Source organism: Hyperolius riggenbachi, chromosome 2, assembly GCF_040937935.1.
Source record: "Hyperolius riggenbachi isolate aHypRig1 chromosome 2, aHypRig1.pri, whole genome shotgun sequence".
In the NCBI taxonomy this organism is placed as follows: domain Eukaryota; kingdom Metazoa; phylum Chordata; class Amphibia; order Anura; family Hyperoliidae; genus Hyperolius; species Hyperolius riggenbachi.
In genome coordinates, this window is record NC_090647.1 from 46,817,664 (window position 1) to 46,843,706 (window position 26,043).

Below are 26,043 nucleotides of genomic sequence, written 5' to 3' on the forward strand. Positions count from 1 at the left end.
CACGCTTTGTTCTGTAAAAAGGCTAAGTGCGGTTGGAATATATTACCTTCCATGCGTTCCATACGGCGGAAGTCCGGATATGACGCGGCAGAAATGACGTTGCATCCTTGCGAGTTCACTAATAGCGGCAGCATTTTAGAGGAGGACTTTATTTAACTACCTCAAGACCGCGTCATGCCAATGGGCGTGATCGCTGCGGGAGCCCCAGGATCGCCTAACGTCCTGAAACCGGCTATTGCAGGAGATTGCGCGCACGGATGTGAGTGCATCTCCGCTTGGCTGTCTCCCAGCGGCAATTGCCGCTTAGAGACTGTTAGATGGCGACACCGCCGTCTTTTTACTGTGTACAGAGCTGCAATCTGCAGCAGCGCTGTACTGGGGACAGCTGTGTGACACGGCTGTCCCCCTGGGGCACAAGAGAGCGATCAGCTCTCATAGGCTGAAGCCTATGACAGCCGATCACTATGGTTGGCTGGCGGGGGGTGGGAGGGAGGCAGAGGGGAAAAATAAAATATGTTAATTTATTGAAAATATAATACAATATATACATGTAAAGAAAATAAATAAACAACTGGGGGGTGATTAGACCCCACCAACAGAAAGCTCTGTTGGTGGGGAGAAAAGGGGGGGGGGAATCACTAGTGTGCTTTTGTGCGGCCCTGGGGCTTGGCTTTAAAGCTGCAGTGGCCTATTTTGAAAAAAATAGCCTGGTCTTTAGGGTGGTTTAGCACTGTGGTCCTGAAGTGGTTAAGTGCCGGTTCCAATGCCATTCTGTTTAGAAGTCCCTGATGACGCAGTAGCGAAATCTGGTCGGGCGAGGGTGAACGGATGGCGGATGGAAGAGCGGTACCCCATTGATATATGTACTACGCTTTGTTCTGCTGAGGGTCCCTGTTGTAAGGGCCCTGAAGTGAGTATTGGATACTGTTTTTTTATGCACAAATAAAAGGTGTTTTATTTTTTAAACGGAGAACGCCTAGATATGTGTTTCTTTTGGCAATATTATTTATATGCTGGGAGCATCAGTACTGGTTGAAAGAGGACAGCTGGCACTCCTGGAGGCTGATGAGGATCGTCGGAATCTGTGATCGATGTAGTGATCTGATATATGCCTAGACCTTATAATTTGGGTCTCTCTTGATATCGGTAAGCATGCACTGTAAAGGGTGTTGGTGATGGAGTAACATGTGAATTGCCATGCAGTGCTGAAGTTAACTTTTTCACACATCTATGGAGTCTGAGGACTTTTACTTCCGGGCAGCGTGTGGAAGTGTATAGCTTATGCGTGGATATAATCCCTCTTTTTGTTACCACACGACACAGCCAATCTGCAGTGTGAAGCTGGCCTAAGGCTTAACCCCCTTGGCGGTATGAAAAATACCGCCAGGGGGCAGCGCAGCAGTTTTTTTTTTATTTTTAATTTTTTTTAAATCATGTAGCGAGCCCAGGGCTCAGCGGCATCCCCCCAGCCCCGCCGATCGCCTCCGGCGATAGGCGATCAGGAAATCCCGTTCAAAGAACGGGATTTCCTGGAGGGCTTCCCCCGTCGCCATGGCGACGGGGCGGGATGACGTCACCGACGTCAGCGACGTCGGGACGTCATTGGGAGACCCGATCCACCCCTTGTCGCTGCCTGGCACTGATTGGCCAGGCAGCGCAGGGGTCTGGGGGGGGGGGGGGCCGCGCGCCGCACCGGATAGCGGCGATCGGGCGCGCGGCGGCGGCGATCGGGGTGCTGGCACAGCTAGCAAAGTGCTAGCTGCGTCCAGCAAAAAAAAAAATTATGAAAATCGGCCCAGCAGGGCCTGAGCGGCACCCTCCGGCGGCTTACCCCGTGTCACACACGGGGTTACCGCTAAGGAGGTTAAGCCTCATACACACGAGGCACAAATGCTGTAGACAAGAGAAAAAAAAAAAAGCAGCAGCAACAGTTCGTCGTCAGGTCCCTCTGTGCGGCAGCTGTACACAACTTGCACAGAGGGACAGAGATGCGGTGAAAGCTGTTGCCGAAAGTTTCCTCCCCCCGCCGGAAGCTCCCTTCTGGCTGTGGGTAGCTGTCGTTAGTCCGCACATACACACGCAGTACGCATGGTGGACTAGCGACAGTTGCTGCGACAGCTGTTGCCGGCGATTGGCCAAGTCAATTGCCTGGTGACAGCTCTCACTAGCAACAGTTCGGGGTACGCGCCTCATACACACGGGGGACCTGACGCCGCAACATGCGCGTGCCACATGTTTGTGGCGACAGTTGTGCCCAGTGTGTATGAGCCATTAGGAGGATGGGGGAAGCTTCATTACGATCCAGAGGCTTTCCCCCTCCCGATTTAATTACTCTCCAGTGGCACTTTTTTTTTGTTAAAGTGTCTCCTTAAAGGACCTCTTTCGCGAATGAGGAAAAAAAAAAAAAGTGGTTTATACATAAACTATTAACCACTTGAGGACCCACTCTTTACCCCCCCCTTAAGGACCAGCGTTGTTTTACCTGATCTGTGCTGGGTGGGCTCTACAGCCCCCAGCACAGATCAGGGTGCAGACAGAGCGACCAGATCGCCTCCCTTTTTTCCCCACTAGGGGGATGATGTGCTGGGGGGGTCTGATCGCTCCTGCCTGATGGGTGTTGCGGGGGGGGGGGGGGGGGGGAACCTCAAAGCCCCCCTCCGCGGCGAGATTCCCCCCCTCCCTCTCCTCCCTGTCGCCCCTGGTGATCTGGGCTGCACAGGACGCTGTCCGTCCTGTGCAGCCAGTGACAGGACGTCCCCTGTCACATGGAGGCGATCCCCGGCCGCTGATTGGCCGGGGATCGCCGATCTGCCTTACGGCGCTGCTGCGCAGCAGCGCCGTACAACGTAAACAAAGCGGATTACTTCCGCTTGTGTTTACATTTAGCCTGCGAGCCGCGATCGGCGGCCCGCAGGCTATTCACGGAGCCCCCCGCCGTGAATTGACAGGAAGCAGCCGCTCGCGCGAGCAGCTGCTTCCTGATTAATTAGCCTGCAGCTGGCGACGCAGAACTGCGTCGCTGGTCCTGCAGCTGCCACTTTGCCGACGCACGGTATGAGTGCGCGGTCGGCAAGTGGTTAAACATCCTTCTAAAATAGAGTAAAAAGTTTTTGTTTTTAAATGAGTGGTTACATCAATACAACATGTAGTGTAACAGTGACGGATGACAGACTGTGAGGCTGATCCATTTGTTAGGGGTGTTTTTTTTTTTTTGTTTTTTTTTTTACTTTAATATCACTAATATAACTGCTGCCTACCTAGTTTTCATTGGTGTAATCCATTACTGGCAGGAATCGCTGCTACAGCTGTTATAATAACCACTCTGTATGTGTTTACATTGTTGCCTGGCAACCAGACTCCTGGTCTGTGCAGAGAGTCAGTCTGTGCAGAGAGTCATCTGTTATCAGCTGCTGGGAGAATCAGCCAGAATCAGCCCCATATACACCATACGAATCTTTGTCCGATTTGATTCAATTTGATTCGATTCATTGATTTGATTCAATCTGACTTGTCCAATTTATGATTCGATTCAATTCGATTCAAATTGAATCGAATCATGAATCGGACATGTCAGATATAATCGAATCAATGTATCGAATCGAATTGAATCGAATGGGACAAAGAATCGTATGGTGTAGATGGGGCTGATTCTGGCTGATTCTCCCAGCAGCTGATAACAGATGACTCTCTGCACAGACTGACTCTCTGCACAGACCAGGAGTATCATTGCCAGGCAACAATGTAAACACATACAGAGCCATTATTATACCAGCTGTAATGGCGATTCCTGCCAGCAATGGATTACACCAATGAAAACTACGTAGGCAGCAGTTATATTAGTGAAATTAAAGTTCATGTAAATAAAAAACCCGGATATGTATGAGGGGCTATCCAAAAGGGATCCCCTGGGAGGGGAGGATAATATAGCTAAAGGGAGGTGGCGCCCCAAAAATATACAAATAAGAAAAAACTATAAATTGATAAAAATATAATATGGCTTATCCCAATTAATTAAGGACAACCATATAGAGAAAATATATATATATATATATATATATATATATATATATATATATATATATATATATATATATATATATATATAGTTAATTGTACACTAAAAGGACGACCCGTTTCATGTGTGTACCCGACTTTCACAGGTCAATAAAGTGTCTGTAGGTGAGAACAAAACAGTTTGGAGCAACTATAAGATAAAATATAAAGTAGTCCTAAGCATACACATAAAAGTATTATTAGCCGGTTCCACCAGCACCTCTCAACATGTAAGGGGCTAGTACATGCCAGCGGGTCATGTGATGAGACACCACTGGAGCCATGGAAACAGCACGCTAAGCCGCTGAAGTGAGGAGATGCAGCACTAGATCCTGAAGAGGTGAGACGCCTCTCTGCTTGACTCACAACTCACTCTGCTATTCAGAGGGCCTTCCTTTCATGGGATGTTTCCCTTAGTGCCCAAGGCAATTGGTTTGGTTGCCTTGTGGGTAATCCAGCACTGATCACAATGGTGACGCCTTGATATTCTGCATGGGAAAACCGCATTCAGGCTTCTTTAACACTGCAAATCACAGTTCCGATTTGCATTGGATGCTGGCAACACAAGAAGAAAAAAAAAACAGAAAAAAGTTGCAGCACGCAGGACGCTTTCTAGTTGCATCAAAAGTCATTTGGAAACAGACGCCGGCACCCATTGGTAATAAGCCCTAGTGCATACCTCCCAACTTTTGAGATGAGAAAGAGGGACACTTAAGCCACGACGCTCACACCCCCAGTCACGCATACCATAAAGATTTCATCAGAAAAATATGTTTTATAAATATGTTGTTTTTCTGTCCTGGTTCATTTTCCTTCATGGTAACATTTGAAAATTAGAAATTATATCAATTTAAAGGATGGGAATAAAGTTTAGCATGAATCAAACACGTTTTTAGTAGAGAAATATATATATATATATATATATATATATATATATATATATATATATATATATATATATAGAAAGAGGGACAAAGTCCTGAAAGAGGGGAAAAAATGAGGACAGAAGGACAGGGCTCCCAAAGAGGGACAGTTGGGAGCTATGCTAGTCAGTGTACTCCATAGCTGAATCTTCCACTGGGCTGGAGCATCAAGTTTAACCTATCTAGGTTTGTATTCCAAAGTACTGTAAGTACTACACCATGATCGCCCACTAATGTATAACAGTCTCTACAACACGTCTGAAATAAGAGATGGCCATCTAACAAGCCTGTATGATTTTGTTTGGAAATAAATACAGGATAAAAGGTCTTTACCAGCAACCACATTACGCAGCAGAAGTCTCCTGCAATTGCCTACATTCCCCACAATGCCTCGCTTCCATCTGCTCTCAGCACTTCCGCCCTTCTAGGAGAACGGACTTCTGAAATGTCTCCTTTGTGGACGCCATGTTGTTGTAGCCAGCACATTGCATGCTATGGAAAGGCTGGCTTCTTAAAGATGGCTTCCCCGTTGCTCTTAGTGGTTTGTGGTACGTTCCTGTTCCCCGACAGAAGCAGAGCCGGGGACATGTGCAGGAGATGACCCGGGACAGGTATATGGGGGGACATGGGGTGTGTGTGTATCATGTATGAATGAGATGAATGATGAGACTGCATAATGTGCAGCAGGGAGGGGCACGGTTCCTGGACAGGTCTGCAAAGTTTGGCTTTGTCCTTGGAAATCCTGTGCAGCTCACAGTAACGTCTGTTTCCTCCACCAGAACAGCAAGCTATTTTTTCCCCTTTCCTAGCTTGCCTTGACTTTATCTGGCTGCAGAGCAATTTTTACTAAAGGCTGTTTTTCTTTTTTCTTCTTCTGCAATTAAATAACCAAAATTAGACAAGACAAATGACATTTAAATTGTGCTTTTCTCCTGGTGGACTCAAAGCGCCAGAGCTGCAGTCACTAGGACGCGCTCTATAGCCAATAGCTGTGTTAAGGAATCTTGCCCAAAGTCTCCATACTGAATAGGTGCTGGCTTACTGAACAGGAAGAGCTGAGATAAGCAAGGGGCTTAATCATCAGGATTAATGCTCGGTACACACATCCAGTTTTACCATCTCCATATAGTATGCATATTCTGAATACTATGAACAGATTGTGTATTATTATTTACTAGTAGACCCAAGCCTGTTTGAAAACGGGCTCTAGGTCTTTTTTTTTTTACCACCACCGCCAGTCACTGCACATGTGCGCCCGCAACTGCCCGCCCACTCACCTCGCTCCCTGGTCCGTCCAGCTGTCCGTTACTGCGTATGTGCGTAGTAACAAAATAACAGGGACGCTGCATAACAGCTGGACGCAGCGACACAGGCTCATTATTATATAGGATTGGATTTATATAACGGTAACATATTATGCAGTGTAGGTACCATTAGTGTCGCCTGTCAGGATTTAGTGCGATCCTGTTGGCAGCATTGTAGGGAATAAGCTCTGAGGCCTCATGCACACCTAAAGCGTTTTGTGTTTTTGTGCGCTCCCCCTCCCAGCGCTCCACTGCGCGCTGCGTTTCTGGTAAAAGCGCTTTTCTACATGCTTTTTCAGAGCATTTTGTAATTCACTCCGGAAGTGAACTCATTGACCCGGAAAATAATAAATACAATGTATTTATTCTTAAAAATGCAATTGCGATCGCAGCACAAATCGCTTTTGTGGACGTTTGCGTTTTTCCTATACCTTCCATTGAGGCAAAATCGCCCCCAAAATGGTCCAGGCACCGCTTTGCTGCACGCACAGCACACGAACTGCACTGATATGAACCTTTTTATAGAGATTCATTGCACAAGCGTTTTGTGGGTGATTTTAAAAAATCGCCTGTGCTTGAAAAAAGGCCGAAAACACCCCTAGTGTGAATGAGCCCTGAATATGTGCAGCTAAGTATAGCAGAGTGCTACCTGTTGTTGTTACGGGTAGGGGAGGAAGGGGGATGGCGCAGTGCATGATGGAGTGCCTTCCAGCAGGCAGGGTAAGAAGGGGAACAATGTACTCGGGGGTTCGTGGCATTTAAAGATCAGTGTGCACTTCGGCCAATCACAACGCTTTGTGCTGTAGAGGGTGCTGTGATTGGAGAACTGTTCCCTATGAGGTTTCCTACTGGGTCCCCTAAACTAGACTAGTGCCTTGGAGACATCTGTATATAGACTGGATTCTCAGCTGAGTTGGCTGTTTGGGGTCATCTCACCCAGATATAATATAGCTTCTGTATGAAGGTTATGGTTATGGAGCCTTCAGCTGTCCAGTTTTGCTGAGCCTGTGCCCATGGAAGCCTCACCTTCCTGGTCGCCGCTTACAGGGGTGCATCCTGACATCGCTTGTGTGCTCACCACAGTGGTAAATAGGCGTTACTCTAGTCCAGTGATGGCTAACCTTGGCACTCCATCTGTGAGAAAACTACAAATCCCATCATGCCTCTGCCTCCCCGAGTTATGCTTAGCGCTGTCAAAGTATTGCAATGCCTCATGGGACTTGTAGTTCCACCACAACAGGAGTGTCAAGGTTAGCCATCACTGCTATTGTCTTTCTGTCAGCTTAAACCTGTCTGGCTGTTATTCCCCGACTTCCTTTATCAGTGTTTCCGTCTGCAAACCTGATGGAGATAAGTTGTTTTCTTCACACCATTCTTTGTAAACTGTAGACATTGTTGCGATTGAGAATTTTAGGAGTGCAGCAGTTGCAGAAAAGCAACGTTCACAGTTGTGTGTTGTGCGCCATAATGTTTTGTGCGGTGTGACATAATGGACTCTATACATTTGCCGCACTGCAATGCACCACCTATGTGAAGTTCACAGTGTGGCAAATGTGTTGTGCTGTAACAACGTGCGGCATCGTAACTGCATGCAGCGCGTTACCACAAAACGTTCACGCTACCGGTGACAGCGAATCATATTTTACAGCAACTGTATGTGATGCAACCTGCAGCGCTGCTTTCCTGATCTGTTGCCTGCTGTCATGCTGGGTACACACGTTGCGATTTCCCGCTCGATGAGCGGGATTGTTTGATCATTTCTGACATGTTCGATCGCGCTTTGAACAATACAGCCGTTGATTTTGCATACTTAACATGCAAAATCAACGGCTGTATTGATCGAAACACAATCGAACTTGTCAGAAATAATAGATTGATCCCGCTGATCGAGCGGGAAATCGTAACGTGTGTACCCAGCATTGCACGGAATGCATATGGCCACTGTGAACCTAGCCAAATACTTAAGCCCCATCTACACCATACGATTCTTTGTCCGATTCGATTCATTGATTCGATGCAATCCGACATGTCCAATTCATGATTCCATTCAATTTGATACAATTTGCCATTGTTTTGAATTAGAAATTGAATCAAATCATGAATCGACATGTCGGATTGAATCGAATCGAATCGATGAATCGAACTGAAACGAATCTGACAAAGAATCGTATGGTGTAGATGGGGCATTAGATCAGCTCGCCTGGCTCCAACCATCGAATCCCAGTCACACTCATAACATGATTTCTCTTTCCTGGTGTTTGATGTGGGCATTACCTGCAGCACCTGATTCGTATCTGCATGACCTTATGAACTGTGCTGCTGCCACATGATTGGCTGATGAGAGTATTGGACGCTAGTCTAGTTTAGAGAACCCAGCAGGAAACTTCCTAAGGAAATTCTGCTGATGTGATTGGGTGGACAGGCCAGGCCTGGATTTACATCACAGGAGCCTATAGGCACTCTAGACTTCGCCCTCCACGAACCCAGTGTACTGGCTGGTCCAACTGTTACCTCTCCCCTACTTCCTTTGCCCAGCATAGGTAGCCACATGTTCCCCTTAGTATTAGGTAGCCAGAATTACCCCCAACATTAAAGTGTACCTAAGATGAGAGGATATAAAAAAAAATGTATACTTACCTGCAGGGCTGTGGAGTCGGAGTCGTGGAGTCGGGCAATTTTGGGTGCCTGGAGTCGGAGATATCTGATTGTGACTGTATATATGATGTGTACACAGGAATCTCATATATACTAAATAACATCTATGCTGTAAGAATAAAGCCTGATGTGTAGCTGTGTCACTAATAGAGATGGTCAATGAGATGGAAATAATTCTGCATTGATGCTGATTTATGCAAATGTATGCACTCCCTTTGCTGATGAAATCAAATAATTTGATATGTTGTTAAAATTTGGTTTGGTGACTACAAATTAAAGGGTAACTGAGACGGATGAAAAGTAAAGTTTTATACATACCTGGGGCTTCCTCCAGCCCCCTTCAGGCTAATCAGTCCCTCGCTGTCCTCCACCACCCGGATCTTCTGCTATGAGTCCTGGTAATTCAGCCAGTCAGCGCTGTCCGGCCGCATGCCGCTCTCACAGCCAGGAACATTCTGCACCTGCGCAATAGTGCTGCACAGATGTAGTATGCTCCTGGCGGCGGAGTGTGTGCATGCGCACTACACCCGACTGACTCAAGTACCTGGACTCATAGCAGAAGATCCAGGTGGTGGAGGAGGACAACGAGGGACTGATTATCCTGAAGGCGGCTGGAGGAAGCCCCAGGTATGTATAAAACTTTAATTTCATCTGTCTCAGGTTTACTTTGTTACACAGTAGTACTATACTTTACATATGCACTCCCCACAGAGCTGCAGGGAATCCACTGAGAATGCTGTGCACATTGAACACAGAGGTGTTGTCTGTTTACAATCTCCTCATTCCCCTGCAGAGTACCTGCACATCACTCTTACATGTACCCACACTTACATTGCCTAGGGCCTGATAGATGTTCTTTGTTCCGGTTTGTACCTTTTACAAGTACTCTTACCAAGGACTAGTTTTAGTCTAAAGGGAATAAATATAGTAGTCTACATATCCTTCTCACTTCAGTTGTCTTGTAAAATTCCTAAGCGTTGGCAGTTAAGAGACGAATTTCATGTTACATACTTTTAATCAACAAAATTGTAATATGCAAATTAGAGGAGTCGGAGTCGGATTCGGAGTCGGTGGAATCCTAAACTGAGGAGTCGGAGTCGGTGGATTTTTGGACCGACTCCACAGCCCTGCTTACCTGGGGCTTCCTCCAGCCCCCTTCGGCCTGATCGCTCCCTCATTGCCATCCTCCGCTGCCTGCAGCCTCCGCAACTTGCCCCGGTAAGTCATCCAGTCAGTGCAGGCACAGTCCGGCTCTGTGCGCTCCCCCGTCGAACCCCGTGCCGGGGAGCGTTTTGCGCCTGCGCAGTACTGCTGCGCAGCACTGTCCCGGCAACGGGAGTGTGACAAGGGTGCGCGCGACTGGATTGCGCAGGTTTCCGGGGCAATTTGTGGAGGCTGCAGGCAGCGGAGGATGGCGGCGAGGGAGCAATCAGGCTGGAGGGAGCTGAAGGAAGCCCAAGGTATGTATACATTTTTTATATACCCTGTCTCAGGTTTACTTTAGGTAGCCACAGGTGCCCCTAAGTTTTACATAGCTAGAGATGCCGCCAGCTGAAGGGAGATCTTGTCAGTGGAACGCAGAGAGCCAAGTGAGAAAACTCATTAACACTCTCATCAGGACTCTGCATAGGGAAGCACTTGGGGAGGGAAGTGAGCTGTCTTTCCATCAGGTGCCTGTAGGGCCTTTTGGAAAATCCTGCCCTGGGACAGCACACTCTTAGGGCCCATTTCCACTAGGAGCGTTTGTGATGCTGAATCGCAAATCGCTAGCTATTTGTAAATCGCTAGGGTTTGCTAAATAACATAGGAATCGCGGTAGGTATTTTCCACTACCACGGTTTGATTTTCACCTAAGCGCAATCGCAATGCGGAGTGATTATTACCGCGATTTTGCTATGCTATGCACTGCATAGCAAGATCGCAATCGCAGAAAAAAATTAGGGACTTGCTGAATCGCAAGCGCTAGAGATTGCTTGTGGAAAAGGGCCCTAAGGCCAGATCCACACTATAAGCGCTTTTCTAAGCGCTTTGTGATTGATTAGCGTTTTCTGAGGGCTTTGTACAAAATTTCTCCCATTCACTTTCATTAAAATTGTGGTAAAAACTGCAGAAAAATCACTGCATTTTTTTTTTCATTTGCGTCAGGAAGTGAAAAAACAAATCGCTCTGCGAAAGTGCTTAAAAAAATCGCTTTATAAAAAAATCGCAGCGCGCAGGTAAGCGATGGGAGGCGCTGAAAAACATCACGCACAAAATCGCAAAACACTGGCGTCAGCGATTGCGATTTTAGATGTGAACAAGGCCTGAGAGTATATGTTTATGCACTGATCCTACACTTTGTATTCTAGGAGTCCAGCCTGTAGCTGGTATTGATGCACTTCCCTGGTTTGGCCACCTCTTTCCTCCTGCCTGAAGCATGTTTGCACCGGGCAAACTTGTCACCAGGCTCCTGGCACGTTGCCCCTGGCGACATTATCACCGAAGGATCGCCAGGGTCAGCGTAAACAAAGCTCTCTCCAGTGATGACGGAAGCACAAAGCAAGTCAGAATTCAGGTTTGTGAGAAATTCATGTCTCGCATTTACAGGGCATTATGTAAAGTTTATTGAATTAGGACCCTTATGATGAAATAGACAGGCCATGTGACACAAGCACAATGATGTTTCTTAAAGGGATACTGTAGGGGGGTCGGGGGAAAATGAGTTGAAGTTACCCGGGGCTTCTAATGGTCCCCCGCAGACATCCTGTGCCCGAGCAGACACTCACCGATGCTCCGGCCCCGCCTCCGGTTCACTTCTGGAATTTCTGACTTTAAAGTCAGAAAACCACTGCGCCTGTGTTGCCGTGTCCTCGATCCGGCTGATGTCATCAAGAGCGCACAGCTCAGGCCCAGTATGGTCTGTGTCTGCGCAGTACACTCCTGGTGACATCAGCGGGAGTGAGGCCACGGCAACGCAGGCGCAGTGGTTTTCTGACTTTAAAGTCAGAAATTCCAGAAGTAAACCGGAGGCGGGGCCGGAGCATTGGGGAGTGGCTGCGCCAACACAGGATGTCTGCGGGGGACCATTAGAAGCCCCGGGTAAGTTCAGCTCATTTTCCCCCGACCCCCCCCTACAGTATCCCTTTAAAGGGAATCTGAAGTGAAAATAAACGTATGAGATAATGAATGATGTGTATGTGTAGTACAAAAAAATGACATTAAAAAGTTATCTAGAAACTTAAAACTGCTGAAGTTTGAGATGACAAGTCTTTAACGTGTATATAAGGTATTGTCAATAAATTCACCAGGAATAATGCATATTACCTCTCTTGGGTTCTAGAATCACATTGGAAGGTAGGTAGTCTCTAGGCCTCAGTCGATCTCAGTAGAGTTTCAGGCTCAATAGAATAGATATGCAGCCTGGTAGGCCTTTTTATAATGAAAGTTTCTAAGATGGAGTCTATTAGGGGATTTTATGGTTACACACAAAATTCAAACTTTTTTTTTTTTTTAACAATTCAATTTTTATTGAGTTTATAACAAGGACAATTACAACAGAGTGTCACTCAAACTGAGTGGCACTTAAGGTAAGTAGCATTGGAACAGCTTATGCGTCAAGAATACACACATGAAAAGTATCACAAAATCGTGCACAATACAACAATCATAGAAAAGTGCATAATCGTTGAGAATATGAAGTATAATAGATAGTATTCGTATAAAGCAGGATCAGCACAAAACAGTGTGTATAAACTTGAAAAGTGAACAACTACCCGAGCCGTATCAATGCTTAGGAAGTAGATGCGTTTGAGAAGGAAGAGGAGGAAGGAGAGAAAGGAAATGGAGAAGAGGGGGAGAAAGAGAGAAGAGCCTCTGATGCCTGACTCTGTCAGCTGAAGTAGCCAAAGGGTTATCGCATTGGTTCTTGTGTAAAAGTATGTGGGAGGCGAAGAGGGATTGGTAGTTATTCTTCTGGACCAAAAGGAAGGGCTTCCACATTGTTGTACCAAGGGGCCCACATTTTATCAAACCTTTGAGGGCAATTGCGACTCTTATATGTTAAACGATAGTGTCAAGGCCTTCATAATAGCAGATTTCCAGAAGTTGAAAGAGGGAGGTCTATCTGATTTCCAAGTGCGTAAGATTTCTTTGCGTGCATAAAAGAACAGTATTCTAATCATGTATGGAGAATGCTTGCTTGGTGGGGTGTCATCTAATAAACCCAGTAAGAGCACCCTAGGGGCTAATACCAATTGTGTTTGAAGAATTTTATTAATTAGATCACTAATCTTTGACCAGAATCTATACACCATAGGGCACCCCCAAATCATGTTGAAATAGGTTCTGAGATCAGTGCCACACCTGGGGCAGTTTGCAGAATTTGAATGAGAAATTTTATTCAAACTTATTTTTAACTGGGACATTTTGTGATATTTTAAGCTATATGGTAATCTGAGCAGTTGCGTACATATATGACGCTACTTGGCTTATTAACCACTTGCCGACCGCCCACAGCCGATGGCACAGCCATTCGGAAGCGCCGGCGGGTTACTAGCCTTCAGATCGCCGCATGCAAAGCGTATAATACGCTTTGTAATGTATACAAAGCATATTATACAAGCTGCCTCCTGCCCTGGTGGTACCAGTGATCGAGGGACCACCAGGGCAGGCTGCAGCCCCCCAGGTAAGCACCCAAGCACACTGATCTGCCCCCCCCTTCCCTCTGATCGCCCACAGCACACCTCAGACCCCCCCCTGCCCACCCCCCAGACACCTGTTTGCACCGAATCGCCCCCCTAATCACCCATCAATCACTCCCTGTCACTATCTGTCAACACTATTTTTTAGATTGGTCCCTATACTGCCCGCTGGGGGCTCCTGATCACCCCCCCCCACTCTCAGATCCTCCCCAGCCCCCCCCCTGTGTACTGTATACATCTGTAATCACCCGTACATCACCTGTCACTGCCTCCAATCAGATAAGACCCTAACCCTAACCTGCCTCTTACGGGCATCTGATCACCCTGATCACCCTCCCACACCATCAGATCGCCCGCAGACCTACCCTCAGATCACCTCCAAAGTGCATTGTTTACATCTGTTCTGCCACCTAATCACCCACTGATCACCCATCAATCACCCCCTGTCACCACCTGTCACTGCTACCCATCAGATTAGACTCCCTATCTGCCCCTAAGGCACCCAATCACCCGCCCACACCCTCAGAACGCCCTCAGACCCCAGCCCTGATCACCTCGCCAGTGCATTGCTTGCATCTATTCCCCCCTCTAATCACACCTTGAGACACCCATCAATCACCTCCTGTCACCACCTGTCACCCCCTAGCACACCTACCCATCAGATCAGGCCCTAATTTGCCCCGTGTGGGCTCCTGATCACTCGGCCAAACCCTCAGACCCCCTTCCGATCACCTCCCCAGTGCATTGATTGCATCTATTTTCCCCTCTAACCACCCCCTGAGACACCCATCAATCACCTCCTGTCACCCCCCCTAGCACTCTTATCCATCAGATCAGGCCCAATACAACCTGTCATCTAAGAGGCCACCCTGCTTATGACCAATTCCACAAAATTCGCCCCCTCATAGACCACCTGTCATCAAAATTTGCAGATGTTTATACCCCTGAACAGTCATTTTGAGACATTTGGTTTCCAGACTACTCACAGTTTTGCGCCCCTAAAATGCCAGGGCAGTATAGGAACCCCACAAGTGACCCCATTTTAGAAAAAAAGACACCCCAAGGTTTTCCGTTAGGTATATGACGAGTTCATAGAAGTTTTTATTTTTTGTCAAAAGTTAGCGGAAATTGATTTTTATTGTTTTTTTTTTTTCTTCACAAAGTATCATTTTCCACTAACTTGTGACAAAAAATAAAATCTTCTATGAACTCAATACACTTATTGCCCTGGCATTTTAGGGGCCCTAAACCGTGAGGAGTAGTCTAGAAAACAAATGCCTCAAAATGACCTGTGAATAGGACGTTGCGCACCTAGGCTGCAAAAGAGTGTCATAGATGTGGTATCGTCGTACTCAGGAGAAGTAGTATAATGTGTTTTGGGGTGTATTTTTACACATATCCATACGGCAGTGCCACATGTGTGACACTTTTTTGCAGCCTAACTGCGCTAAGGGGCCCAAAGTCCAATGAGTACCTTTAGGATTCACAGGTCATTTTGAGACATTTGGGTTCAAGACTACTCCTCACAGTTTAGGGCCCCTAAAATGCCAGGGCAGTATAGGAACCCCACAAGTGACCCCATTTTAGAAAGAAGACACCCCAAGGTATTCCGTTAGGTGTATGACGAGTTCATAGAAGATTTTATTTTTTGTCACAAGTTAGCGGAAAGCACCAGTTAGTCTTACCGGTAACGGTGTTTCTGTTCAGCAGCCGGGATACCCTCTTGAGTGAGGGCCATGCCCCCTCACTGCGGAAACACAAGCAAAAAAGCATAAAAGAGCTCCCACTCCCCTCTAACCTCAGTGCATATAAAGTAAAAGACCAACACCAGGTAGAAGAGGGGCGACGCACCTCCTGGTGAAACCAATCTTATAAAGAAAAGTCAAAAGGAAATGCAACAGAGGAAAAATATGGGCTGGGTAGTAGACGGTATCCCGGCTGCTGAACAGAAACACCGTTACCGGTAAGACTAACTGGTGCTTTCTCCAATTCATCAGCCAGGATACCCTCTTGAGTGATACCCAAGTAAATACCCACCTAGGGAGGGACTACAGCCTGGAGCACTTTCCGGCCAAACGACAAATCTTGCTGGGAAAGTACGTCCACTCTATAATGTTTAACAAAAGTAGACGGACTTGCCCAAGTGGCCGCCTGGCAGATCTGCTGGACCGTAGCGCCCGCTCTCTCTGCCCATGATGAAGAAATCGAACGGGTAGAATGTGCCCTGATACTCGATGGAGGAGTGGAGTCAGACATCTGGTATGCTGAAGCAATCATATCACAGATCCACCTAGCAATTGTCTGTCTAGAGGCTTGCTGACCCTTCCTTTTCCCCATAAAAAGTACAAATAAATGAGAAGAACATCTGAACTGTCTCGTCCTATCCAAATAGGCTAAAATTGCCCTTCTTACATCTAGACAATTAAATTCGGCCTCCTTAGCACAGGAAGGGTTGTCACAAAAGGAAGGAAGGACAATATTTTGGGACCTATGAAAATCCGACGCAACTTTGGGTAAGTGCATAGGATCTAACCGTAACACCACTCTATCCGGAAAAACCGAAAGAAAAGGGTCCTTAATGGAGAGTGCATGGAGATCACCCAATCTCCTTGCCGACGTAATTGCAACAAGAAACGCCACTTTAAGCGTAAGGTATTTTAAATCAATTTCATTAATAGGCTCGAAGGGGGGCTTGGTTAGTACTCCAAGCACTAGGGACAGATCCCATGGGGGCAACACCTTTTGTCTTACGGGTGTTGATCTCTGGATAGCCCGGAAAAAATCTCTAATCAACTTTTCCTGTGCCAAAGACTTATCTAGTAAAACTGATAAAGCTGAACATTGCACCTTTAGTGTGCTCAACGCTAAACCTTTATCCACCCCATCTTGGAAAAAATCCAAAATAGAACCAATTTTTGACTTGTCTCTTTGACGTGAGGAACACCAGGACAAGAACACCTTCCAGACCTTTCTATAGATACCATGTGTAATCGGCTTTCTGCATTTTAGAAGGGTATCAATTACCTTTTCTGATACCCCCTTGTTTTTCAAAATTACCCTTTCAGGATCCATGCTGAGAGATTGAAAATCTCCGGTCTGGGATGGACTAGAGGTCCCTGTCGTAATAGATCCGGCCTGACCGGAAGTTTTAAAGCAGGTGCTACCGCTAGTCTCAAAATTGTAGAATACCAAATTCTCTTGGGCCAGGCAGGTGCCACTAGGATTAGAGTTACTCCCTCCCTCCGAACTTTCTCCAGGACCTGTGGTATCAGTTTTAGAGGGGGAAATGCGTACCCGAGGTTGAAAGTCCAAGAGACCGATAGGGCATCCAATCCCAGAGACTTCTGACTGTAGTGAACGGAAAAAAACTGAGGAATCTTTGCATTGTCCGGCGACGCAAAAAGGTCGACGTCCGGTTCTCCCATTATCTCTGTGATCCATTCGAAGACCCCCTGGTTTAATTCCCATTCTGAGTGGTCTATCTCGTGGCGGCTCAAAAAGTCCGCCTCGCAATTTAATATTCCCTTGATGTGAATTGCCTGTATCGACAGAAGATTGTCCTCTGCCCAGGAAAAAATCTCCGACGTTAGTCTCAGCAGTGCCAGGGCTCTGGTACCGCCTTGTTTGTTCAGATACGCAATTGTTGTAGCGTTGTCTGAAGAAACCAGAACATGATTGTGAAAAATCATGTCTCTGAATGAAAGAAGTGCCTCTCTCACGGCCAGAAGTTCTCTGAAATTGGACGATTTTCTGGCATTCGCCCTGGACCACCTCCCCTGAGAATGAAGCCCTATGGCCATGGCTCCCCATCCCCAGGCGCTTGCGTCCGTATGAATTCTGATTGGATTCTCCTGTCTCCAAATTCTCCCTCGTACCAGGTTTGGGGACTCCAACCACCAGTGAAGACTCTGCTTTACTAGCTCTGGGATTTGAAACCTCACATCTAGCGATTCCCTTGACCTGTCCCAGGTCTCTAGAATCAATTTTGTAACGGACGGCTGTGGAACTGTGCCCACATCACTGCCGGAATAGCGGCTGTCATCAAACCCAGAACTCTCATGAGTTCTCTTAAGGAACTGTCTTGGCCTGGAAGAAGATATCCTATCTCCTCCTGAAGTCTTGTTACTTTTTCTGAAGTCAACAAAATCCTCTGACTTCTGGAATCTATTACATAACCTAAAAATACTATGGACTGAGTTGGACTGAGATTCGACTTCTGGTAATTTAACATCCAACCCAAATGTGTCAGTTTCTGAATTACCAAATCTCTGTAAAGAATGATCTCTTCTCGAGTTTTGGCAAAAATTAGCAGATCGTCTAAATAAGGTACAATGGAAATTCCCTGCTGTCTCAACATTTTCATAACCTCTGCAAGCACCTTGGTAAAGATCCGAGGTGCTGAGGCTATTCCGAAGGGCAGGGCCTGAAATTGGTAATGCCAAGTCTGGTTCTCCACCCGAATTGCAAATCTTAAAAATCTTTGGTGGGACCTCGCAATCGGTATGTGGAGATAAGCGTCGCTTAAATCGATTGATACAAAATATTCCTCCCCCTGAAGGAGGGACCTTACAGAAAAAATGTTCTCCATTTTGAACTTTTTGTAAACTAAAAAAGGGTTCAGACTTTTTAAATTCAGAATGAACCTGAACTCGCCGTTCGCCTTGGTTACCAAAAAAATGTGGGAATAATATCCCTGAAGTTCCTGACCCTTTGGAACCGGAATAATTACCCTCTTTAACACCAGCTTCTCTATCTCTAATCGTAGCCCCTTGGCTTTGGTAGGATCTCGCGGCAGACTGTTTATAAATACCCTGGGGGGAGGCGGAACAAAAAATTGAGGTCGATATCCCTCTTTTATAATTTTTAAAATAAATGGATCTGGTTTGATCGAATCCCACTGGGATAGAAAAAATTGGAGCCTTCCCCCCACTGGCAAAGAGTCATTTGTTTTCTTTTGTAGTGTTGGGCTTTGCAAGGGCGAAACCTCCCCGACCTCTCCCCGTCGGAAAGGACCATTTCCTTTGCTGGTTCTGAGGTTTAGGCTGCTCTTGTACTGGTTTTCTGAATACGCCTTGAGGTTTCCCTTTGAAAACTCTACGTTTGCTCGGGAACTGCTTCCCCTTTTCAGCAGATCTGGAAAGCACTTCATCCAAATCCTTGCCAAAAAGCAAATTGCCTGAAAATGGAATTGCACACAATCTATTTTTGGACATCAAATCCCCCTCCCACGTCTTCAGCCAGAGTGCCCTCCTGGCTGAGTTAACTAAAGCAGTCGTGCGGGCAGAAATGCGAACAATCTCAACTGCCGCATCAGCCAGGAAGGCAACCGACCTCAAAACAACAGGTAGGGACTTAATGTATTTATTTATATCAGAACCTGCTTTGACATGAGAAAGCAAGTTATCCATCCAGACACAAAGGTTTCGTGAGATGCAAGTGGCCGCAACACCCGGGAGAAATGCAAAGGAAGCAGACTCCCACGCCTTTTTGAGCAAAATATCAATCTTTTTATCCATTGCATCCCTTAAAACCCCCGCGTCCTCGAAGGACAGGTTAGAATGCTTGGACAAAGCCGCATCCAATCTGGGACATTTAGTAAATTGGTCCATGTCAGTGTCAGCAAACGGATACTTCTTTTTAGCAGATTTAGGAATAAAAACTTTTCTCTCAGGTTCCTTCCACTGGGAAGCAATAATATCCTTGAGAGATTGATGAAAAGGAAAGACACGTCCCTTCTGCTGAGATAGACCTGAATAAACCTGATCCTGAGCTGATAATTCCCTTTGGATCTCCGGGATCTGCTCGGTGGAATAAACAGCCTTTAACAACTCGTTAGTCTCCTCCGTGTTAAAGAGAAACCTGGCTGCCTTCCCTAAATCCTTCTCGGATTCCAACTCTGAATTAATATTCTCCCCCTCCTCCATATCGGAAAACTCCTCTCTCCCCTCTAAATCTTCCTCCTCTTCTTCCTCCGCCTCCACCCCTGATCCAAATGGTTCTGGAGGAATCTCCGGATCAACCCCCTGAGCAGGACTTTCCCTCGGTATCTCTGGAGTTGAGGAGGGACCGGGAATAGCCTCAACATTTGCGGGCTGCATGGACTCTCTAAATCTTTCAAAAGCAATCGACATATCCTTTTTAACAGTTTTTAAAACACTTTTAAGAATAGAGGAGGACTCAGAAGAAATGACAGCATCTATGCAAGTCTGGCATAGGGATTTTGCATAGGAAGAGGAAAGTTTAATGCCACATTGACAACACTTCCTAGACCTAGATTTACTACTAGTGCTAGAGCCTCCAGATCTAGACTCCACTCTAGCCTGCAGCAAAAACAAAAGGAGGGAGGAGAGGGAAAGTGAGAGAGACAGAGAGAAAGAGAACACCATTAACATCATTTAATCAGGTGACCTTTTCTCTTAAGGGAGATTAACATCTCCCACTCACCCCACCATCAGCTTGCCCATGCCCCTCAGCGGGTGTAGAAGCGGTGGAAGTGGAAGCCGATGTTGTTGCAGACGCTGCAGCGGCAGCAGCCGGATTTGCCTCCTGCTTCTCCATATTGCCGCCACCGCCGCACGCCACTGCCTGGCTTATGAGCGCAATCCCACCTTCGTTTCCGGGATCTGCCTCGCTGGAACGCCCCCTTCCGCCAGAAATGACGCGTGCGCTCCACCGCTACATAGGGCGGCGCACGTCTTGCGCAGGAGGAAGGCGTCCGTTGTCCTACCCTACCTCCGTGGGCTCCGACAGCTAAGGCAGCAGGACCTCCGAGACCACGTTGCGTTCCTCCAGGTAACCTGCCGCCATTACGCTCACCCTCTGGTGAGGATAGAAAAAATAAAAAACTGGGAGCAAAGCTCTTCTGGTGTTTCCTGGGCGGAAACACAAATGAACTGAGGTTAGAGGGGGGTGGGAGCTCTTTTATGCTTTTTTGCTTGTGTTTCCGCAGTGAGGGGGCGTGGCACTCACTCAAGAGGGTATCCCGGCTGATGAATTGGAGAAATTGATTGTTATTGTTTTTTTTTTTCACGAAGTGTCAATTTCCGCTAACTTGTGACAAAAAAAAAAAATCTTCTATGAACTCACCATACTCCTAACGGAATACCTTGGGGTGTCTTCTTTCTAAAATGGGGTCATTTGTGGGGTTCCTATACTGCCCTGGCATTTTAGAGGCCCTAAACCGTGAGGAGTAGTCTTGAAACCAAATGTCTCAAAATGACCTGTGAAATCCTAAAGGTACTCATTGGACTTTGGGCCCCTTAGCGCAGTTAGGGTGCAAAAATGTGCCACACATGTGGTATCGCTGTACTCAGGAGAAGTAGTTTAACCCCCTTGCCGTTCCAATTGTGTCGGCAAGGGGGCGGCGCAGCACTTTTTTTTTTTCATTCATGTAGCCAGCCTAGCGCTAGCTACATGATAGCAGCTGACAAGCGGCATCCCCCTACCTATACCGATCGCCGCCGGCGCTCTCTGCAAGCAGGAAAACCCGTTCAGAATCGGATTTCCTGCTCGGCTTCCCCCGTCGCCATGGTGACGGGATGGGATGACGTCGGAGACGTCATGGACATTGGGACGTCAGAGGGAATCCCGATCCAACCCTCAGCGCTGCCTGGCACTGATTGACCAGGTTGCGCAAGGTGTCTGGGGGGGGGGGGGGGTGGTGCAGCGGGTAGCGGCGAATCAACGTCGAGCGGCGGCGATCGAAATATGCATGCAGCTAGCAAAGTGCTAGCTGCGTGCAATAAAAAAAATTGGGAAACTCGGCTCAGCGGGGCCTGAGAAATCCTCCTGCGCAGGCTACCCCGAGCTAAGCTCGGGATATCCGGCAAGGAGTATAATGTGTTTTGCGGTGTATTTTTACACATAAATCAAAACAAATTATCAGCGCAGCCAAACAATCATAAATTTGTGGAACAGTATATGTGTCGCAGCCAAAGTCCAACACTTCAGTACAGCGTTTGAGTCAGTATAGAATAAAACACTTCAGCGCGGGCTCACTTATGTCCACCACCGGGAACACCATAAAAACGGATGCGCTTACCAGATCCTTACAGACCTTAACTACAGGGTCTGTAATATAGCTTTATGAGGTCAGCAGCAGGTGTCTTCACAGCCGGCCTCCTCTCCAGTTTGGACAGAATAACTCAAATCCTCATATGCAGTGTTTCACCAAAATAGAAGCATGCAAAAAACAATGCACATCTAAGCGTATCTGTAGCAATTTTAATGTAGCGCAATAAAAAACAGCATAAAAAGTTTTAAAAGGGGTCACTCACATCAGGGTCCTTGTTACAGGGACCCACAGAGAAGACAGCACATAGATCATAGGACGCCGTCCAGCCACACGTCCGCCTCACTCGACCGGTTTCACTATCGAAGTTTCATCAGGAGCTCATGATGAAACTTCGATAGTGCTGTTTTTTATTGCGCTACATTAAAATTGCTACAGATACGCTTAGATGTGCATTGTTTTTTGCATGCTTCTATTTTGGTGAAACACTTTTTTATGGTGTTCTCGGTGGTGGACATAAGTGAGCCCGCGCTGAAGTGTTTTATTCTATTTTTACACATACTCATGCTAAGTGGGAGAAATATCTCTGTAAATGGACAATTGTAAATGACAAATTTTAGATTTTTTTTTTTTTTTTTTTTACACACAGAGATCTTTCTCCCACCCAGCATGGGTATGTGTAAAAATACACCCCAAAACACATTATACTACTTCTCCTGAGTACGGCAATACCACATGTGTGGCACTTTTTTGCAGCCTAACTGCGCTAAGGGGCCCAAAGTCCAATGAGCACCTTTAGGCTTTACAGGGGTGCTTACAATTAGGCATCCCCCAAAATGCCAGGACAGTAAACACACCCCACAAATGACCCCATTTTGGAAAGTAGACACTTCAAGGTATTCGGAGAGGAGCATAGTGAGTCTGTGGCAGATTTTTTTTTTTTTTTTTTTTATCAAAGACATGTAGCACAATAAATTTGGACAAAAATGTATACAGAAATTTTACTTTATTTGAAAAATGTCAGCACAGAAAGTAAAAAAAAATAAATCAATTTTTTGACAAAATTCATGTCTTTTTTGATGAATATAATAAAAACTAAAACTCGCAGCAGCAATCAAATAGCACCAAAAGAAAGCTGTATTAGTGACAAGAAAAGGAGGTAAAATTCATTTAGGTGGTAAGTTGTATGACCGAGCAATAAACTGTGAAAGCTGCAGTGGTCTGAATGGAGAAAAAGACTCTGGTCCTTTAAGGGGCGAAAAGACTGTGGTCCTTAAGTGGTTAATGTAAGCAATCAACGTCTTTTCTAATCAAAATTACATCAACAACATCCCACTAATATTATAAATGGGAAATCACGTAAAAATGGCTGAACGGACTTGAAAACATAGTACATTACCTGGAATAACATATAGGATACTTTTTATCCCCATAACCAAAAAGTGGGCGGAGACAAATGTAAACTGCAGCCATTCTTACACTTTTAATGGTAGGGTTCTCAAACTTTGCACAGTAGGTCACTGGGTGACTGGAGTTAATATTCAGAAAAGTGGGTGGAGCCTGCAAAATGGCACAAGCCTCAAACCTGGTACATTCAGAAAAAGGGGTGGAGCCACAAACAGCCAATCCATTTTGTTTCATTCCAACGCAAATTATTGATGCCAAAGACCGCAAAGCTCACAAACTAGGTCATTGAGTAATTGTGTGTTAGGGTTAGAAAAAGTGGGTGGAGCCAACACCAGCTAAATACATACCCGGGCAACGCTGGGCCATCAGCTAGTTTTAATTCAATCTTATTATCCAAGTGGTGTTTTTATGACATCTTTCTAGATCTGATACTCCTAAATGGAGTGAGGTAAACCAAAATATATCAGGTATGTTCTTATCTTAGTCTAAGAAATTGGCATGTTCTTTGGTACATCATTAATTAACAGGAATTTTCTGAATGCCCCTGTGGTCACATGTTGTACTTATATGTATTGATCACATGCTTTGCTTTCATAACAAACAGCCGTCTGTTTTAACCACTTTACCCCCATAGGTGCGGATATCTCCGTCCCTATTTCCATCCTTTCACCCCCCAGGGACGGAGATATCCGCACCTCCCACGCTCCTGCCGCTGCTTGCGCTCCCGCTCGCTCGTGCGCGTGCTCTCGCGCACGCCGCCGCCCGCTCGCCCGGAGATCAATGAACGGGAAAAAACGTTCCCGTTCGTTGATCTAAGCCCCCCGCAATGATCGGCTGCTTCTATGAGAAGCAGCGATCATTGTGAAAAAAAAAAGTTTCCCAGCCTCATAAGAGACTTCCTGCAAGCGTACTTCCTACGCTTGCAGGTCGCATAAACAAAAAGTTACTGTGGCGATCTTGTGGCCAAATAGTAAAACTACACCCTAAAGCATCTTTCATATACAAATACATTAGGTTTACACTAAAAATTAACTCATTACCTCCCACACTCCCCCAATTTTTTTTTTTTTGTAATAAAAAAAAAAAAATTACAATAAAAAAAATACATAAATAGGTACCTTAGGGACTGAAGTATTTATGTCAAGAGGGTATAACACTGTTACTTTATACCGTATTTTTCGGACCATAAGACGCACTTTTTCTTCCCCAAACATGGGGGGGGAAAGTGCCTGCGTCTTATGGTCCGAATGTTGCAAATTCTGCCCAGCCGCAAATTGTCCCCCGCCTTAAAATCATAAGTCCCCGCGGTTGTCCTATCCAGTGGCGGACATACGGCCGTGCAGGCCGTGCCGCCGCACGAGGGCCCCTGAAGTTCCGCTGCTTCAGGGGCCCATTAAGTATTGCAGGTTTTTTTTTTTTTAATTTTACCTTTTATTTTAACCTGGGGGGCCCCGACTCCTGTCCTCCCCCCTCACATCGGCCCCCCCCTCCCCCTCATGCGATGCGGCGGGAGAGCAGAAAATACAGGAAGTCTCCGCCGGGGCTGCAGCAGACACTAGAGGCTGCTGCCGCTTGGTCTCCCGTGTCTCCAACTTTGTACACTGCTCGCTACTTCCTGGTTTAGTAGCGAGCAGTGTACAAAGTTGGAGACACGGGAGACCAAGCGGCAGCAGCCTCTAGTGTCTGCTGCAGCCCCGGCGGAGACTTCCTGGATTTTCTGCTCTCCCGCCCGCCGCCGCCGCGCATACCGGGAGGGGGGCCCCGAGGTGAGTGAGGGAGGATAGGAGTCGGGCCCCCCACCCGGATAGCTACACACCCATCCACCCGGCTAACTACCCACCCGGATACCCGCACACTCACCCGGCTACCTACCCACCCGGATACCCACACACCCACCCGGCTACCTAACCACCCACCCAGCTACCTACCCGGCTACCTAACCACCCTGCCGACTACCTACCCACCCGGCTACCTACCCACCCGGATACCCACACACCCACCCGGCTACCTACCCGGCTACCTAACCACCCACCCGGCTACCTACCCACCCGGCTACCTACCCGGCTACCTAACCACCCTGCCGGCTACCTACCCACCCACCCGGCTACCTACCCACCCGGATACCCACACACCCACCCGGCTACCTACCCGGCTACCTAACCACCCACCCGGCTACCTACCTACCCGGCTACCTAACCACCCTGCCGGCTACCTACCCACCCACCCACCCGGCTACCTACCCGGCTACCTAACCACCCTGCCGGCTACCTACCCACCCACCCGGCTACCTACCCACCCGGCTACCTAACCACCCACCCGGCTACCTACCCACCCGGCTACCTACCCGGCTACCTAACCACCCACCCGACTACCTACCCACCCGGCTACCCACCCACCCGGCTACCTAACCACCCACACATCTACGCACTCACCCGGCTACCTACCCACCCGGCTACCTAACCACCCACCCGTCTACCCACCCGGCTACCTACCCACCCAGCTACCTAACCACCCTGCCGGCTACCTACCCACCCACCCGGATACCTACCCACCCACCCGGCTACCTACCCACCCAGCTACCTACCCGGCTACCTAACCACCCACCCGGCTACCCACCCGGCTACCTAACCACCCACACATCTACCCACCCACCCGGCTACCTAACCACCCACCCGGCTACCTACCCACCCGGCTACCTAACCACCCACCCGTCTACCTACCCACCCAGCTACCTAACCACCCTGCCGGCTACCTACCCACCCGGCTACCTACCTACCCACCCGGCTACCTACCCACCCGGCTACCTACCCACCTGGCTACCCACCCACCCGGCTACCCAACCACTCACCCGGCTACCTAACCACCCACCCGGCTACCTAACCACCCACCCGGCTACCTACACACCCACCCGGCTACCTACCCACCCACCAGGCTACCTACCTACCTACCCACCCGGCTACCTACCAACCCACCAGGCTACCTACCTAAAGACCCACCAGGCTACCTACCCA

At 47.4% G+C, this 26,043-nt stretch overlaps 1 protein-coding gene across 2 annotated transcripts in view; it reads left to right on the forward strand.

The window, feature by feature from the left end:
• Positions 1–3,719: 3,719 nt before the first annotated feature.
• Positions 3,720–26,043, forward strand: part of NARS2 (asparaginyl-tRNA synthetase 2, mitochondrial) — an 85,080-nt gene continuing 62,756 nt past the window's right edge. The window contains exons 1-2 of one of the 2 annotated variants that reach the window (XM_068264800.1): positions 3,720–3,820; positions 11,284–11,489. In XM_068264800.1, the coding sequence (XP_068120901.1) occupies positions 11,352–11,489 (138 nt within the window). In that variant the 5' untranslated portion in view covers positions 3,720–3,820; positions 11,284–11,351. Of the gene's footprint in view, positions 3,821–5,453; positions 5,588–11,283; positions 11,490–26,043 lie in introns of those variants that run through there. The other variant, XM_068264799.1, reaches the window with a different exon arrangement.